This window comes from Danio rerio, chromosome 19, assembly GCF_052040795.2.
Source record: "Danio rerio strain M-AB ecotype USA chromosome 19, GRCz13ab, whole genome shotgun sequence".
In the NCBI taxonomy this organism is placed as follows: Eukaryota; Metazoa; Chordata; class Actinopteri; order Cypriniformes; family Danionidae; genus Danio; species Danio rerio.
The window spans coordinates 45,370,914-45,386,549 of NC_141039.2; the positions used below are offsets into that span (position 1 = coordinate 45,370,914).

The 15,636-nt window shown below is 36.9% G+C and overlaps 1 protein-coding gene across 7 annotated transcripts in view; it reads left to right on the forward strand.

Annotated features, from left to right (window-relative positions):
- ubp1 (upstream binding protein 1) overlaps positions 1-15,636 on the forward strand; it is a 39,006-nt gene that overhangs the window by 845 nt on the left and 22,525 nt on the right. For all 7 annotated transcript variants that reach the window (XR_015515633.2, XR_015515630.2, XR_015515631.2 and 4 more), the window contains 4 exon segments: positions 10,039-10,190; positions 12,238-12,311; positions 12,832-12,937; positions 14,711-14,817. Coding sequence is in view for 2 of the 7 variants with exons in the window: in XM_087293809.2 (XP_087149935.1) it covers positions 10,039-10,190; positions 12,238-12,311; positions 12,832-12,937; positions 14,711-14,817 (439 nt within the window). In the remaining 5 variants the exon portion in view is untranslated.

A 15,636-nucleotide genomic window follows, 5' to 3' on the forward strand; every position in this document is an offset into this window, starting at 1 on the left:
GATGGATTCATGATTTAAGAGCGTTATTTATCATGTAGCCCCTCGGGGAGATGCTTTTGTTGTGTGCAGGATGAAGCTGAGCTAAGTGAGAGAGTGGCTATGGCTAGCTCAAAACAATAGACAACGAGTTGCATCCTTGTCTGTCCATCTTGAGCACAGCTAATGAGTACTAACATTTGTTTGAGGCTGCTGGTATATTATTAATAAGCATCCACACGTTTGTATCTGATAGTCATAGTGTGTTTGTAGTGAAGAGAGAAACAAGCGTGTTTGAAGTGATGTTACTTCCTGGAACAGGCTGTTCTTTTAATGCTCCTCGATTATGAGATCGGAAATTAATGCACGAGCGCGGGATTTGTTTACGTGTATCAGTACCGTGTGTGTTGTTTCAAAGGCTTTTAAACTATTCGCGAATAACATGATTATTAGTTTAATAGGACAAGGCGAACGTTGAACTCAGTTACGTCATATGAGACTGCGCACCGAAACAAACCGTCTGTCATTACGTCATTCGGATATTTGATATGTATTCTGAAGTCATCTATGACGGCTGTAGTGATATTATCGTAATACTTGGCATGTCTGTAGGGATGTCGCGATACAATTAATCTTACGGTACTATACCAGTTCAAGTATCACGATACCAAGTATTATTGCGATACTGTAACTCATAACTCAAATTATAAAGATATTGTCAGACATACTATATTTTGTTATAATAGGCCTACTTGAATGTAATTCATAATTCCCTTAAAACCTAAAAGTATTATTTGCAAGTATTATCCCACTTCACCTAAAACTTCCAGCGGGGTCTTAAAAAGTCTGAAAATTTAAAAATCAAAATTTAAAGTCTTTAAAGGTCTTAAATTCGTTGTTCTAGGTCTTAAATATTTTTGCACAGGTCTTATTTTTATTTTTATTCGTCTGACTTTACTGTGTTTTTTTTGACCACCCCTGTCATTTAAAAGAATATCTTAATGGTGACCGCGTCAAGTATAAAAGCCTCATCCGTTTCGTAAGTTGTGCGATGTGGCGCCAGGCGAAAGTATAAATTAGCATTAAGGTGTTTGTTTGTTTTTTTCTGTAGTTTAATGGTGCATTAACCTTTCTTTAGTACTGTTCAATTTAAATAACTTTATTTTACTACTAATTTTGTGATTTTACATTTTCTCTCGCGAGTTTTTCAAATTGCGATATAGGTCTTAAATTTAATACTTAATGGTCTTTAAAAGGTCTTAAAAAGTCTTACATTTGACATCTTGTTATCTACAGATACCCTGACTTCATTTTTTGTTTATTTTGTAGTTGGCATTAAAATAAAGATACAAATTATACCAAACGAAATTTGGTACCAAAAAAACATTTTTTCAACAAAATTGGGCTTTATGAAGTTGTCAAAAATTTCATAAATCAGAGTAATTCAAAATTTCACTTTGTGAGTGGTTCTTTTAAAGAGATTGTCGCAGTTGTAGCTACTTAGTCATAAACAGAAATTAACTGATTCAGATGTGCGTTCGAACTGAAGCATTATTTGCTGTTGTATTAATAATTGTTTATTATTGTAAATAATATTGATTGGGGTTGGAACTAAACTTTGCAGGACACCGGCCCTCCAGGACCGAGTTTGGACACCCCTGATCTAATCCTTCGATGTGACTATTGTGGATACACACATTGCAGTATCGATGCACAAACAATATATTGTTCAGCCCTAGTGTAGACATTTACACAAAGCAACTGGTTACTATGTGGTTGGGTTTAGGGTGGTGTAGACGTTAATAAAACACAATAGTTTGGAGTCAATTGAAGTAAATGAACAAAACTCCATGAATTTTATAAAGCACACTTCAATTCAATTCAGCTTTATTTGTATAGCGCTTTTACAATGTAGATTGTGTCAAAGCAGCTTCACATAGATGGTAGTAACTGGATCAGGGTAGTTCAGGTTTTAGTGTTTAAGTTCAGTTCAGTTTAGCTCAGTTCAGTGTGGTTTAAAGTCATTACTGAGCGTCCAAACACTGAAGAGCAAACACTTGAAGCTGACCAGCCTGTTTGGAGCTGGCTCTGACCTCCGTTTAAACCCTTTTTTAAAAATCTGATATCATTTACTCATACTCTACTCGTTCTAAACCTGTTTGAGTTTTTTTATCTTTTGCTGAACACAAAAGATGATATCTTGAAGACATTCATAGCTATTGACGTACACATACAGTAGTATGTTTTTTTTTAGGTTTGGAACAACTTTAGGGTGAGGTTTTACTTACTTAGAGGATTACAGGATTCTGTTGGCACTGTCAGACTATCTGTCATTAGAAATATAGTGTGGAAAATATCAATTATGAAATAATTTCTGATTTCTAAGTGTTACTAACAAACAACGCTGTGCTTTCAGAAGCTTATCGTGAACTTTTCATTCATAGATCTGTATTGGTTTTCCAGTTAATTAAAACCTCATGCCAAGTTTTTCAGATTTCACAGCATTTGAATACCACAATTAGTTTTATTTAGGTAATATTGAATGAACAAATATCATTTACATAATGCTTTTAACATTTTATTGATCACCTTGGAGCATTTGAACCAGTTAAAAGAAGTTAGTTAAGGGAAATTAATAGTCCTAATGGGAAATTTCAAATATTTTTCAAATATTTCTCAACTAATGTTTAATGAAGAGTTTTTTCCCTTATACTTAAAAAAGAAAACTATTTTAATCACTAATTTTAAATAACTAATTAGTTTTATCCATTATGACAATATAAGGAATTATTTTGCGAGATACTAATATTCAGGTTCACATGTAATATAATGGCTCAGCTAGATTAGTTATTGACATGGCAAGTTAGTTTAATTAGTCAAGTTATTGGGTAACACTTTAGAATAACTATCCATTATAACTAATTAATAAATCACTAATAAACTGTTAGTTATAGGTTATAAATGGCTTGTTTGATAATTTGTTAATTATTTATAAATGTGCCTTATAGATAGCCAAAAGATAACTTACAAGTTTTTAGTTAACGAGTTATAAATGACTTGTTACTGTATTTTAATGATTTATAACTATACCTAATACATGAGTAATAGATCATGAAGATGTTTGTAAATTACTTACTAAAGACTTGTTAAGTATCAGTCAATAGTTTATATACGTTATTGCGATGTTATTCTAGTTTCAGCTATTCTTCATTTATTAACTCTTAGTAAATGAGGAATAGTTGCAACTTTAGAATACCATCCCAATAACATACATAAGCTAATAACTCACACTAAACTAATATAATAACTCTCATTTTACAGATCAGTTATTCATAGTTTAATGCGTGTGCTAACGTGTGCTAACCGTGGGTTGTGATCCGTACGAATCACGGATCAAACGTTACACCCCTAATTTTTGACATAATATTAATATTATTATTACTATTTATTATTATTATTCCAGACAAACTAAAACGAATGAATCTTTCTTCAGAAGAAAAATATCAAAGGAAATGCTGATAAAAATGTCCGTACTCTGTTAAACAGCACTTACAATATCAATTACAATATCACAGGAGGGTTAATAATTGAGTCTTCAACTGTATATGTAGATTCTCCAAGTTGCCCACAGCTCTGACTATTCCCACTTGGCCAAAAGGAGTTTGAAATACAGTCTGTGTGATAGAAACGCACATTAATATGTGCCTGAGGTCTGCTTCCATGGAGCAGTTTCTCCGGGATGTGGCGGCTCCTGGAGCGTGCGGTGGAAAGTGCAGCATCAGCGTTTTCCCAGAGCGCTCTGTTATTCTGCAAGTGTGCGAGTGCCTGAAGAGTTTTTTGGAGCGCTGTAGTGTTCACATGCTCTCCCCCTGCGATATCAAGTTTCTCGCTACTTCTCAACACCCTGCAGATTGACACGGTCCTCTATTGGCCTTACAGGACCAGACGGTGTTTATGGGAAAATGAGCCATAATTTGTCCTCAGAGGCTTGGGTTAAAATATACACGTGGCTGCTTTTTATTTTATGTTATAAAGGGGTCCTATTATGCTAAAGTCACGTTTATATTGGGTTTAAACTCAGTTTTTTAGCAACAGCGTATGAATATAAGCAGCCTCTAATGGTAAAAATGAATTAAATTTATTTTTTATAATCACACTTGACAAAAACAGTCTGCAGAAACACTTTGATTGACATTCTCCCTTTGTATGTGTCATCAGAGGGGGAAAACCCCGCCCATTAGTGACCGTCTCTCCCTCATTAGCATAAACAGCCCTGATTGAGAAGCAGTCGTCCGCCAATTGAGTCATTTAAAAAGATTCTCATTTGAATTTAAAGCTACAATCAACAAAATGCCACAATTTAGATCGAAGCCTTGAAGGGTCAGTTTCAAAGAGTTTCACACCTACACCAGCCAATAGCAGAACAGCAACTACTGGGCACGCAGATAGGAAGGCCTCATCTGATTGGTCAAATTTAGATAAACAACTAGTACATAAAATAAATATCAATGATCACACATGGATATTGCACATTAGGGTTGGGCCGATAGACGATGCCATTGTCCATCTCCGATGGCCAATAGACAACTTGATGCTGAGCCATCATCGCCGATTCTCCGCCCCCGTTGCGAACCTGCTCGCAAAAAATACACACTTAGGCCTCGTTTACACTAATATGTCTTGGTATTAAAATGCCATTTATGAATGAAAATGATCCACATCGTGTTTTACCTAGCATTTCTGAACAGCTCTCCGTCCGCTGAAAACGCATATCACGTGACAACACACACACACAGCCACACAAACACAGACACACACTGTCATGCACTCGTCTGAGCTGGCAGAGAGCAGTGCAAGTCGGCAAAATATCACTTTACACTTGTTTTAATCTGATGTGTTTCATCATGGAAGCTTTAAACCAAGGAAAAAAACATGAAGTTGAAATATCCTGTTTATTTTATGTTATGCTTGTCACTGATTTTAATTGTTTGCATCTGTTAAAATTAATCTTCGGCCAGTTTAAACTTGATCTCTATTTTCTTAGATGCCTAAAATGACTTTCATAGTAAATAGACGTCTAAAGTAGCATTTTAAATGACACATTGTTAGTTTATACTGACTTTAACGCATTGAATTTTAAAACTGGATTTTATTGTTTAGATATTTAAATAACGTTTAGTAGAAATGAGAAATTTACACCATGATTTAGAGAAGACGTTAGCTAAATTGTAGTCTGGTATTGATCTAATAGCAGTTTTATACACAACAAATAATAATAACTTGTCTGTCAAATTTCATGATTATCATATTAAAACAGTCACACTAATTACTTGTCATTTAAAATCTTTATACTTTACAAATATAGCTATTACAAAATATACCAATATAATAAAATTCAATATTATCAATTATTATATTATTTTCCAACATTGACATCTTTTCACAAAAATTTAATTATTTGGGGTTACATTCAGTATGGGGGTGTGCGAGAGATCTGCAGAGTGGATGGCAACATCAACAGCCTGAGATATCAAGACATTTGTGCTGCCCATTACATTACAAACCACAGTAGAGGGCAAATTCTCCAGCAGGATAGCGCTCCTCATACTTCAGCCTCCACATCAAAGCTCCTGAAAACAAAGAAGGTCCAGATAATCCAGGATTGGCCAGCCCGGTCATCAGAAATGAACATTATTGAGCATGTCTGGGGTAAGATGAAGGAGGAGGCCTTACAGATGAATCCAAAGAATCTTGATGAGCTCTGGGAGTCCTGCAGGAAAGCTTTCTTTGCCATTCCAGATGACTTTATTAATCAGTGATTAGAGTCATTGCAGAGATGTATGGATGCAGTCCTCCAAGCTCATGATGGAGTCAGACACAATATTCATTCTGTTTCCACTGCAGCATGACTTTATATTCTATACTGGACAATATTTAAATAATTAAAATCAAGGCATGATCTCATTTTATTTTGGTAAAATAAGTGTAATCTAGAGGCCTTTGCCTTTCATATAAGCCACTTCTGACATTAAATGATCAACTAGAAGTCAAATTTTAATCTGTTGTTCCTAAAACTTGTATAGGCGACAAGACTTTTGTCCGGTAGTGTTCATTTTACATGCATAAAATCCCTTTTACTTTAAAAAAAGCATTGCATTATATGCAGTTTCACATCTTCCGTGTAGTTTCTGACCTAATGAGGAATTGGAAACATCTGCAACAGTTATAAATACATGCAACTACAGCATGCCGAACTGCAGTATTATCTTCATGCCAGCTTCCTATATATCCTTGTTTTTGTTTTTTTTTGAGCTAGCATTAGCCGTTTAATTGATAAATTATAGGCTTGCACTCCTGTTTGCCGTGTTTTAAGTGAAGCGGGTCAAATTGGGTTGGCAGAGCAGATATCATGCAGACATGCTTATCATTTTCCCACTGCATGTGTAAGTCAGTGCTGTGACGGGGTGCTAATGAGTTGCGCTGGAGGTGAGCGAGGCTGTGAGATTCTGATTATCTAACTGGCGATCATGTGGAATGAGCAGCTGTGGAACGGAATGTTACAGTGGAGCTGCTCATATTGCTGAAAACACTTGCAGATTGGCAGACAGGAGGGATCCTGCGGTCCACACTGTTACAAACGTCACGTCACATCAAGTGTATGCCAGCCGACTGACTCAGCGGATTTAGCTGTCTCTGATACTGCCTGTATGTGTGTTTGTGAGAGAGAGAAAGCTAAAGTCATGATGATGACAGTGTTTATTTGCCCCAGAGGCCTGTGGGATGTTTATTAGGGCTGCACAGTATATCGTTTCAGCTTTAGTATCGCAATTTGATCATTGGTTAGACACATCGCAAGTAGGCCTGTCACGATAAGGAGTTTTTGTTGTACGATATAGAGCTGCACAGTATATTGTTTCAGCATTGATATCGCAATGTGATAATTCACATTCACACAGATATTTGCAATGTGTGGATTATATGCAATTAGTATTAGAATTTATCATTTGCATGTGTTTTTGATGCCTGTGATTGTGCAACAATTTTAAAATCATTCAGGTAAATTGTATCATTTGTGATTTTTAACAACGATTCATTCATTCATTTTCATTTCGTCTTAGTCCCTTTATTAATCAGGGGTCACCACAGTGGAATGAACCGCCAATTTATCCAGCATATGTTTTACGCAGCAGATGCCCTTCCAGCTGCAACCCATCACTGGGAAACACCCATACACTCTCATTCACACACATACACTACGGTCAATTTTAGCTCACCTAATTCACCTGTACAACACATGCATATAGAGAAATGCACTGCAAATGGCACAGACCACAACGGAAATGTGTCGGGAAACTTATAGATTGATTATTAGATTTTATGGTGATGCATTCCCACTGCAGAATCATCTCAATTAATCAAATTATTTGGAAATCATTATAAAATGTTGATTTTTCTGTTTAAGAAAGTTGAAAAGATTTCAGGTTTTCTTTTAGGATTCTTTGAGAATATAAAAAGAACAGTGTTTACCTAATTTCTAATCACATTGAAGCTTTCTTTAAAACAAAATTGCAATAATCCCATTAAACTCTGCGGACCCGGTAACGGTCATAGACTTTCGCTTTCAGATTTAAAGGGCTAGCATTGCACCAGACCCCTTTAAGTGGTTTTGTTTGAAAGTGTAGAATCTATATTTTATGCACATATGCATCACTTAGGTTTTTATTCTACTGTACAAAAGTTATTTACACTTAAAGGGCCATGAAACCCCCTCGTTTCAGCAGGGTGTTTTTACACCTCTACTTTGGAAAAAGTCAGAAAAGTGGGCGTGTCCAGCTCTGTTTAGGGGGGAGTGTCGGAGGAACTAAAGTGGGATGGTGTGGGAGTGTCTATTTGTGCACGCGCGAGTTTCAGAGTCAAAATACACACCCACACAGACAGGAGAAAGTGATGGTGTTTAACCTACAGGGACATCTGTAGTCGAATTATTTGCCAAATTATTAAATAGTGGACTTTAACTGCAGTTTGGCTCTTTCATTCAGGGAATTCATTCATGCCTCTCGCGACAAACGAGATATTTGATTCGAGGAACTGCTGCAAGCGTGTATTTTTCATGCAATGCTTGATACCGCACGACGAATGAGAGAAAAAAAAACTCCGGAAAACTTAGATACACACGGCAGGTAGCATCAGAAAGCCGCGTGTGTTATTCCGGTCACAAAATGCGGTGCTAACATTTCTGCACTCAGTCCAATAGTTAACTTAATTCGATATGAACAAACTGAATAAACAAAGAGCACTGGTCGCTCACTTACCAAATCTGTAGAGACAGGACAATCACCAGCAACTAGAGCCGCGTCTTTATGGAGAGAATACTACAAGCGAATCCAGATTTCAGCGTTTGCAGATGAGAACAGCTCTCAGGTGAACAATAATCCTCCTTAGACACGTAAGTTATTGTTGTCGATCGTCACGTACACTGTTAATCCAGACGTGATCCAGCTGAGCTCTCACAGAGAGAAAATGAAAACGAAACTTAACGGCAGCAAACTATAAAAGCAACACTTCACGCTTTTTTTGCCAACACAACGTGGCGTCTCTGTGGTGTAAACACGGTGACAATAATGAATATTAATGAAGTTGCACAATAGAGCGCGCTGATTGGTTTGAACCAAGCCTTACTCATGCATTAATGCATCACACTGTAAGACGTAATAAGACTCACTCTGGCACAGACGCCCAGTCTGCACGCTGGAATACACGATATTATGTCATGACCGTGACGCAGCTTCAAAAATTCGTTTCAAACAGGAAGTACGAATTTGCTTGAAATAACGCAAAAACAACCAATTTACACTTTTTAGTGAAATATAGGTGTCCTAATGGTGTTTTTAGCAGTGTGGGACACATATATGACTGTCAACAGCTCAAAAAATGTGTTTTGGTGTTTCGTGACCCTTTAAATACACAGTATTTGAATATCCGAGCTGGGTATTTTACATTGGTTCATTTTCATATTTTTCATATGACACATGTACAAGTTATAACTCAAATGAAAGCTCTTGCCAGTGCTCATATGGTACTATGGTTCATTTTACTGAATTATATTCACATATCAAACAGTTGCCGAATAAATCGCGGTGTTTCCATGGCGCAGAAGTGAAAACAATACATTTATGATCACTAAGCAGCCCCAGATAGCACAGACAGCTGTCATCTCTCACCTTATGCTGTGCGCTTCAGGGCTATTCTCTGTTTTTGAGGTGATGTGCATAAGTAATCCTTTTATATGTCTGATGTGGTCCAAACACAGTGAATTATGTTTGATCAAACAAAAGAATAGTGAAATACGAAAACAGTGATCGGTCTCTGTGGCTTGTACAGCACCTCTCATCAGTTGGAATACAATAACTTTTGCATAGATTATGGTAGAGACAGTTTTCTTTTTTTTTTCTATGATTACAGACATGTGCAGGAACCACCTAAATTAATTACAGCACGCTAGACCACACAGAACCTAAGGTGCACTGTTAAATTTGAGTTTATAAAAAAAATACAAAAAGCGCCTCTTTAGGTGTTTACTATAACACAGACAACATACACAGATATTTTAAACACTTTCAATAGTGTTTTGTGAAAATTCAAAGGGTTTTCTTTAAAATGATACCAAATGTTTGCATTTACACCTCTGCATGTGGATTTGGGAAGCTTTTAAATTTGGGTCGGCAAAATCCAGGCGGAAATCCTAAAATAGCAGCAGAGTTTAACTGGTTTACTGCAGTGTAATGATATATATATTTTTTAAAATCGATAGATCTGCGTCCTCCCTTGTATTCTTCTTGGTTTGTACTTCAGTAGTCGTCTGAGAACATGTCTCTCTACGTCTGTGGGTTTGCGGTGTGCACAAGCTTGTCATGTGCCGTGTGGTTTTTAAAGTGTCTATAGGTGTAAGGTGGCAGGTGCTTATATACCTGTTTCCATGACAACCATTTCCATGCTGATGGCGAGGGTCTGTGGTTCATCTCATAACCTCAGTTTCTCTGTGTGTCTGTCTCTGTTTCTCAGTGATGTGTTGGCTCTGCCCATCTTTAAGCAGGAAGATGTGAGCGTTCCTGTGGAGTCCGACACCAAGAATCCTCCGTTTCAGTATGTGATGTGCGCCGCCACCTCACCAGCTGTTAAACTGCACGAGGAGACGCTCACCTACCTGAACCAAGGTATGTGTTTAGAGCTGGACAGCTAAAGGAACACTCCATTTCTTTTGGAAATAGGCTCATTTTACAGCTTCCTGATGCTTCCCGAATAAATGGGGCTATCCGACACTAATAGACGAGTTAACATTATTCAGTATCTGATTCACTCGCGTGTCAAATCAACTTCATTCGTGTGTCAAATTCACTTCACAATAGACACAGACACATCATGGTGTCAGCCCAGTGACTCTAGCTTTGTTGCTAAATGGCTAACATGGATTTTATTGAGAGATTAGCTGTGTTTATGTGCTGATAAACAGCGTAGATTCATTTAGCGCAGTGTCTGAGTTCACTACATCCTTTCAGAGGTGCACCCAGCACTGAGTTCATCCACTCCTCCAGAAACTATACCTGGAGGATGGGAGCTTTCAGCGGTGCTTCCGACTCAGCAGAGCATAGTTTGAACTGTTGTCCTGTGTCAGTAAAAGGATTTCCCCTCGGGACACCAACAACAGGCACTAAGTCATAATCATACCCCTATCAGAGCAAGCTCATGGTTGGTTAACGCACCGCAGGATGTCTATTCGCATCTTTGCATTGACTTAACATGTAAATCACTTGTGCTTGACGCTTCATCCACATCTGGTGTGAATGCAGCATTACGCCCTATTCACACGGGGCTTCAGCGTCAACGCTTGACAGAGGGCGTGTCTGAAGTTGGAGCTGAAACGATCGTCATAGAAGCGTCAGCCAATGAAATTCAGTCAGCAATAGGCCACTGTCTGAGCTGGTGTATTTGCATACAGCGATCTGATTGGCTGACGCTTCCGTCGGCGCTTGAAAAGTTGAGCTGGTCCCAACTTCTGCAGCGAGGAACGCTTCTGAAGCGCCGCCGACGGATCCACAATGCAGTTCGGCAACGCCTGACGTCACCCATTCAAAGTGAATGGGAAGCGTTGACGCTGACGCCCCGTGTGAATAGGGCGTTAGGGTTAAATCTTTTTTGAATTCATGTAGCTGATCGTTGGGTTTGGCGGGAGCATTTTTAGCTTAGCTTAGCTTAGCATAAATGATTAAATCAGATTAGACCATTAGCATCTCGTTGAAAATGACCAAATGGTTTCGATATTTTTCCTATTTAAAGCTTGATTTCCTTTTAAATTGTGTCGTGAGACCAAAGGAATTTATAAGTTTAACTATTTAAACTTTAAAACTTTTTTTGAAACCAACAATTTTAACAATTTAACAAATGTAGTTAGTTTATTTTTTTATGTGTTTGTTTATAGCCGGCAGAGAGACGTTTTAATAAATAATAATTATTCTAAAACAATATTTTAAAATGTTTTATATAATTTTACATTTAAAAAATGTTTTTCCCAACATTACTTCATTCAAAATCATAACGTTACTTATAGACGTATTATAGAAATCTTGCCTATTAAATACATATTTGTAAATAAATGCTTTAGCTTGTTTTAGTTTAGTAATAAATATTATAGTAAGCAATAAAATAATAATAGGAAATATTTTAGTGCATTAAAAAGCGTGCATGAATTGGCTTGGCTAAATTGTCCGTAGTGTATGTGTGCATGTGTGGATGTTTTCCAGAGATGGGTTGCGACTGTATGCGCATCCGCTGCGTAAAAACTTGCTGGATAAGTTGGCGGTTCATTCTGCTGTGGTGACCCCGAATTAATAAAGGGACTAATCCGACAAGAAAATGAATGAATGAATGAAAAAGCTTGCATATAATACCAGCCGACAAGCCAAACGATAGTGTTTAAAATGTTTAAACAATAGTGTTTTAATTCTCATTATAAATTACAAATTAGGATAATAAGCAGTTTTTGGGTTTGCTTTGAATATTGTTACACCCCAATTTAGTTATTGAAAGTAAAGAGCACAGCACACATTTAAATAATAATGTAAATGTCACTGCTCTGGTATTTTTCAGCTTTTTTTTTTTTACTGTTAAACAGAATTAAAATGGCTTTTTTTTCCTGAGTATTTCAGGCTTTTAATATAAGTGTTAGGAGTTATTATTCACTAACACATCTTATCTCTCCTTCAGGCCAGTCTTATGAAATCCGGATGCTTGATAACAGGAAAAAAGGGGAGATGCCTGAACTCAACAAGATTGTGAAGGTGAGAGCTCATGTGGGTTTATCACTGCAGGATGTCTGGGATTTTGTGTGTTGTGAGTATTGCAGAATGGCTCAAATATATAAATATTTTACTCTGATTGCACTTTTCACAAGTGATTGCCTGTGGTGTAAAAGTATTGTTGGATTGAAAATAAAATAAAAATCAATGTGTGGAATCAACTAAGAGTATAAACAGTATACAGAAATGACAATTGTGTACGAACCTTGTTCTGATGTTTTATTGATTTTAAGGCAAAGCAAGTTTGTTTATATTGCACATTTTATACACAATGGTAATTCAAAGTGCTTAACATAAACACGAATCAAAGAAACAAGAAAATAAAAACGAATAAATGATTAAAAATAGATAAAAATCTTAACAGCAATGCACTTTGTTGACATTAGACTCCAAACATGAAGCAGATCTGATTTTCTTGTGCTGGTAGATTGAATCAGAAGGCTGCGTGTCCTGATGCTCTTGTGTTTGTGTGTGTGTGTGTTTGGTTTGGGGTGAATAAAAGAGTATAGTTAGGGTGGTTTTCCACGACCGAAGGCTTCAGTACATGGAGCACCAGCAGCTGGAGGGCTGGAAGTGGAATCGGCCTGGCGATCGCCTCCTTGATATCGGTGAGAGCCTGTTGATGAGGTTATTCTAGTTTACATGTTATCGTTTCTTCATCAGGTGTTGCACAGTGCTGCACAATATATCATTTTACTATCAACATTGCAATGTTCCAGACAGAATTATTAACCCACGTGTTCAAATTGACTACCCTCTCATTATGCTTGTGACTGTTTTTGCTCCATTGACTTCCATCGTAACCACATTTCTGATTGCAAAGCCATGACAGCATATACTCATCCTATAACGGTCTATAACGGTCTCCAGCATCCTCTAGTTATCATTAACGCTTTAGATAGGCTTTTAAAAAACTTTCTGGATTTTATATGGAGCTCTATTGAGTAAAACAGCAGATTATAGTGTGCATGCATATATACACTTACTATGTTGGCTATCTTCTGAGAGCTGGGGTCTGTTCGTCGTACTTCACTTAAATGATCTAAGATAATTTGGCAGATCCTGGATCTTTTAATAATATTCAGTTATCCATGTGAGCAAAATTACATCATATTTGCAGTAAAGGGTTTGTTAAATATGAGACGCAATAACTTTACAGATTTGTTGTGAGCTGCAGGCTTTACACTTTCATGTGTTGAGAGTATTCATCACGTATTTCAATGCATATCAGTGTATTTAGTTCTACATTTAGAGAAGATTTTCTTTATTATAGTAGACTAGGCCTACTCAAGTTTTTTTTTAATCGGTGTAAGGAAAAAACTAAATTTTGCATCAAAAAAGCATTTTGATATCGATTTTGATATCAACCTTTGCAAAGCATCAGATCATCGTTATATTAGAGTAGAAAACACGTGCATGACTGCATAAATTATTATCTTTTTTTTAAATAAGTCGAATATTGTGCATGTACACGTTCGTATTTAAAAAGTTTATATCAAAAAATTTTCTCTTTGAACCACCAGGTGGCAGTCTTTACTTTTATTTTGGAGTGCAGATTGCATAAGTTTTATTAATATATATATATATATATATATATATATATATATATATATATATATATATATATATATATATATTTTTTTTTTTTTTTTTTTGTTAAAAATATACATTTACTTTTTTCCCAAGTGTATATAAATACTGTAAGAAAATATCAGTATTTGGTATACACTTTCAGTATTATTTTTGCTTGAACTGACCCTATATAATCCTGTTTACATGAAATAAACCTGCTCCCAAGCAGGTTTGAGCTACCATAAATGTTGCTATGACAACAGGTGAGTTTTGAAGAATGAAACGATCCTGGATCGTGTTAAATTGTCAATATCCAAATCCAGCTAACGGAGTAATCCACGTACGAAGAACAGACCCCTGACCCTGAGCTGCTCATTTTGATTTTCTCAGATATATCAAGATAAAAGAACACTCTTACACATGCATGATTATAAGGTGTCATTGCATGATTATATGGTGTCATATATTTACAATCAAAAAATGTCATCATACTGGAAGTCAATGGGGCAAAAACATTTTTGATAGTTTTTTGATAGTTTCAAAGCATTTTCCCAAAATAAATAAATCTGTCAGCAAAGATCATTCCATTTGCTGAAACACAGAGAAAGTTGTGGCCAAATTCAGCCTCAAAATTAGCCCAGAGTGGATGAAATCATCCCCAACATTAAATAAGGACATGCAACATACATGAGAAAAAAAGCAACATATGGCAACGTCTGGTTTTTCCCAATATTGTGCAGCTCTAGTGTCAGAGTAGTGTAAAGCTACTGCAGAGGGAGTTTACTGTGTTTGTACTGTGTTTGTTTCAGATATCCCCATGTCAGTGGGCATCACTGAGGCTCAAGCTCATCCTTCACAGCTCAACGCTGCAGAGTTTCTGTGGGATCTCTCCAAACGGGCCTCTGTGTTTGTGCAGGTACACCACAGATTTACACTCAACCACGTTCCTAGAGGCCCACCAGCACTGCATGTTTTGGATGTCTCCTTTGTCTGTCACACCCATTACAGGTCTTTCAGTCTCTGCTAATGAGCTGATGATCTCAATCAGGTGTGTTTAATTAAAGAGACAGGAAAGTGGTTGAGAAACACTGCATTAGATTACTGCTGTTGCAGCATTGCATGGGATATTTTTTCAGCGTAGACTGACAGATAAATGTGGAAATCAGCTGCTGGCATTGATGCTTTTGTACCAGGGCTGCATACCTTATAACCTTATAACTCTAAGGTGACGATATGGTAAAACAACAATAATATTAGGCCTATGTGTAGCTCTACTGTTGCTTAAAATGCTCATCTTTGTACAGTCATTATGGTGGACTTGAACAGACTTTCAATTAGTGATGGGTCGTTCAAGAATGATTCGTTCATTTTGAACGAATCTTCAATATGACTCGGGAACTATAAGTCCTCTCAGGGAGTGATTCGTTCATCTGCACATGCGCACATTTGTGCAGGTGATATCGTTCATTTCAAGTCTTTTGAGTTGTTCATCGCGGAAAGACAGAAGTCAATCATATGCATTTAGAGCCGGAAAAAGAATTGAACCGTTCATCTCTCGAGTCCTCTATCAGGTCTGAGTCATTCGTTCCTCACAGGCCAAAAAGAATTGAATTGAAAGGTTGACTAATTATCATGGCTCCTATCGACTCAGACTGTGTACATTGGTAAAGATTATATGTGACTGTCAGTAACGTGAACAAACCACTGACATTTGAAGACATGAAGTGCTGAGCTG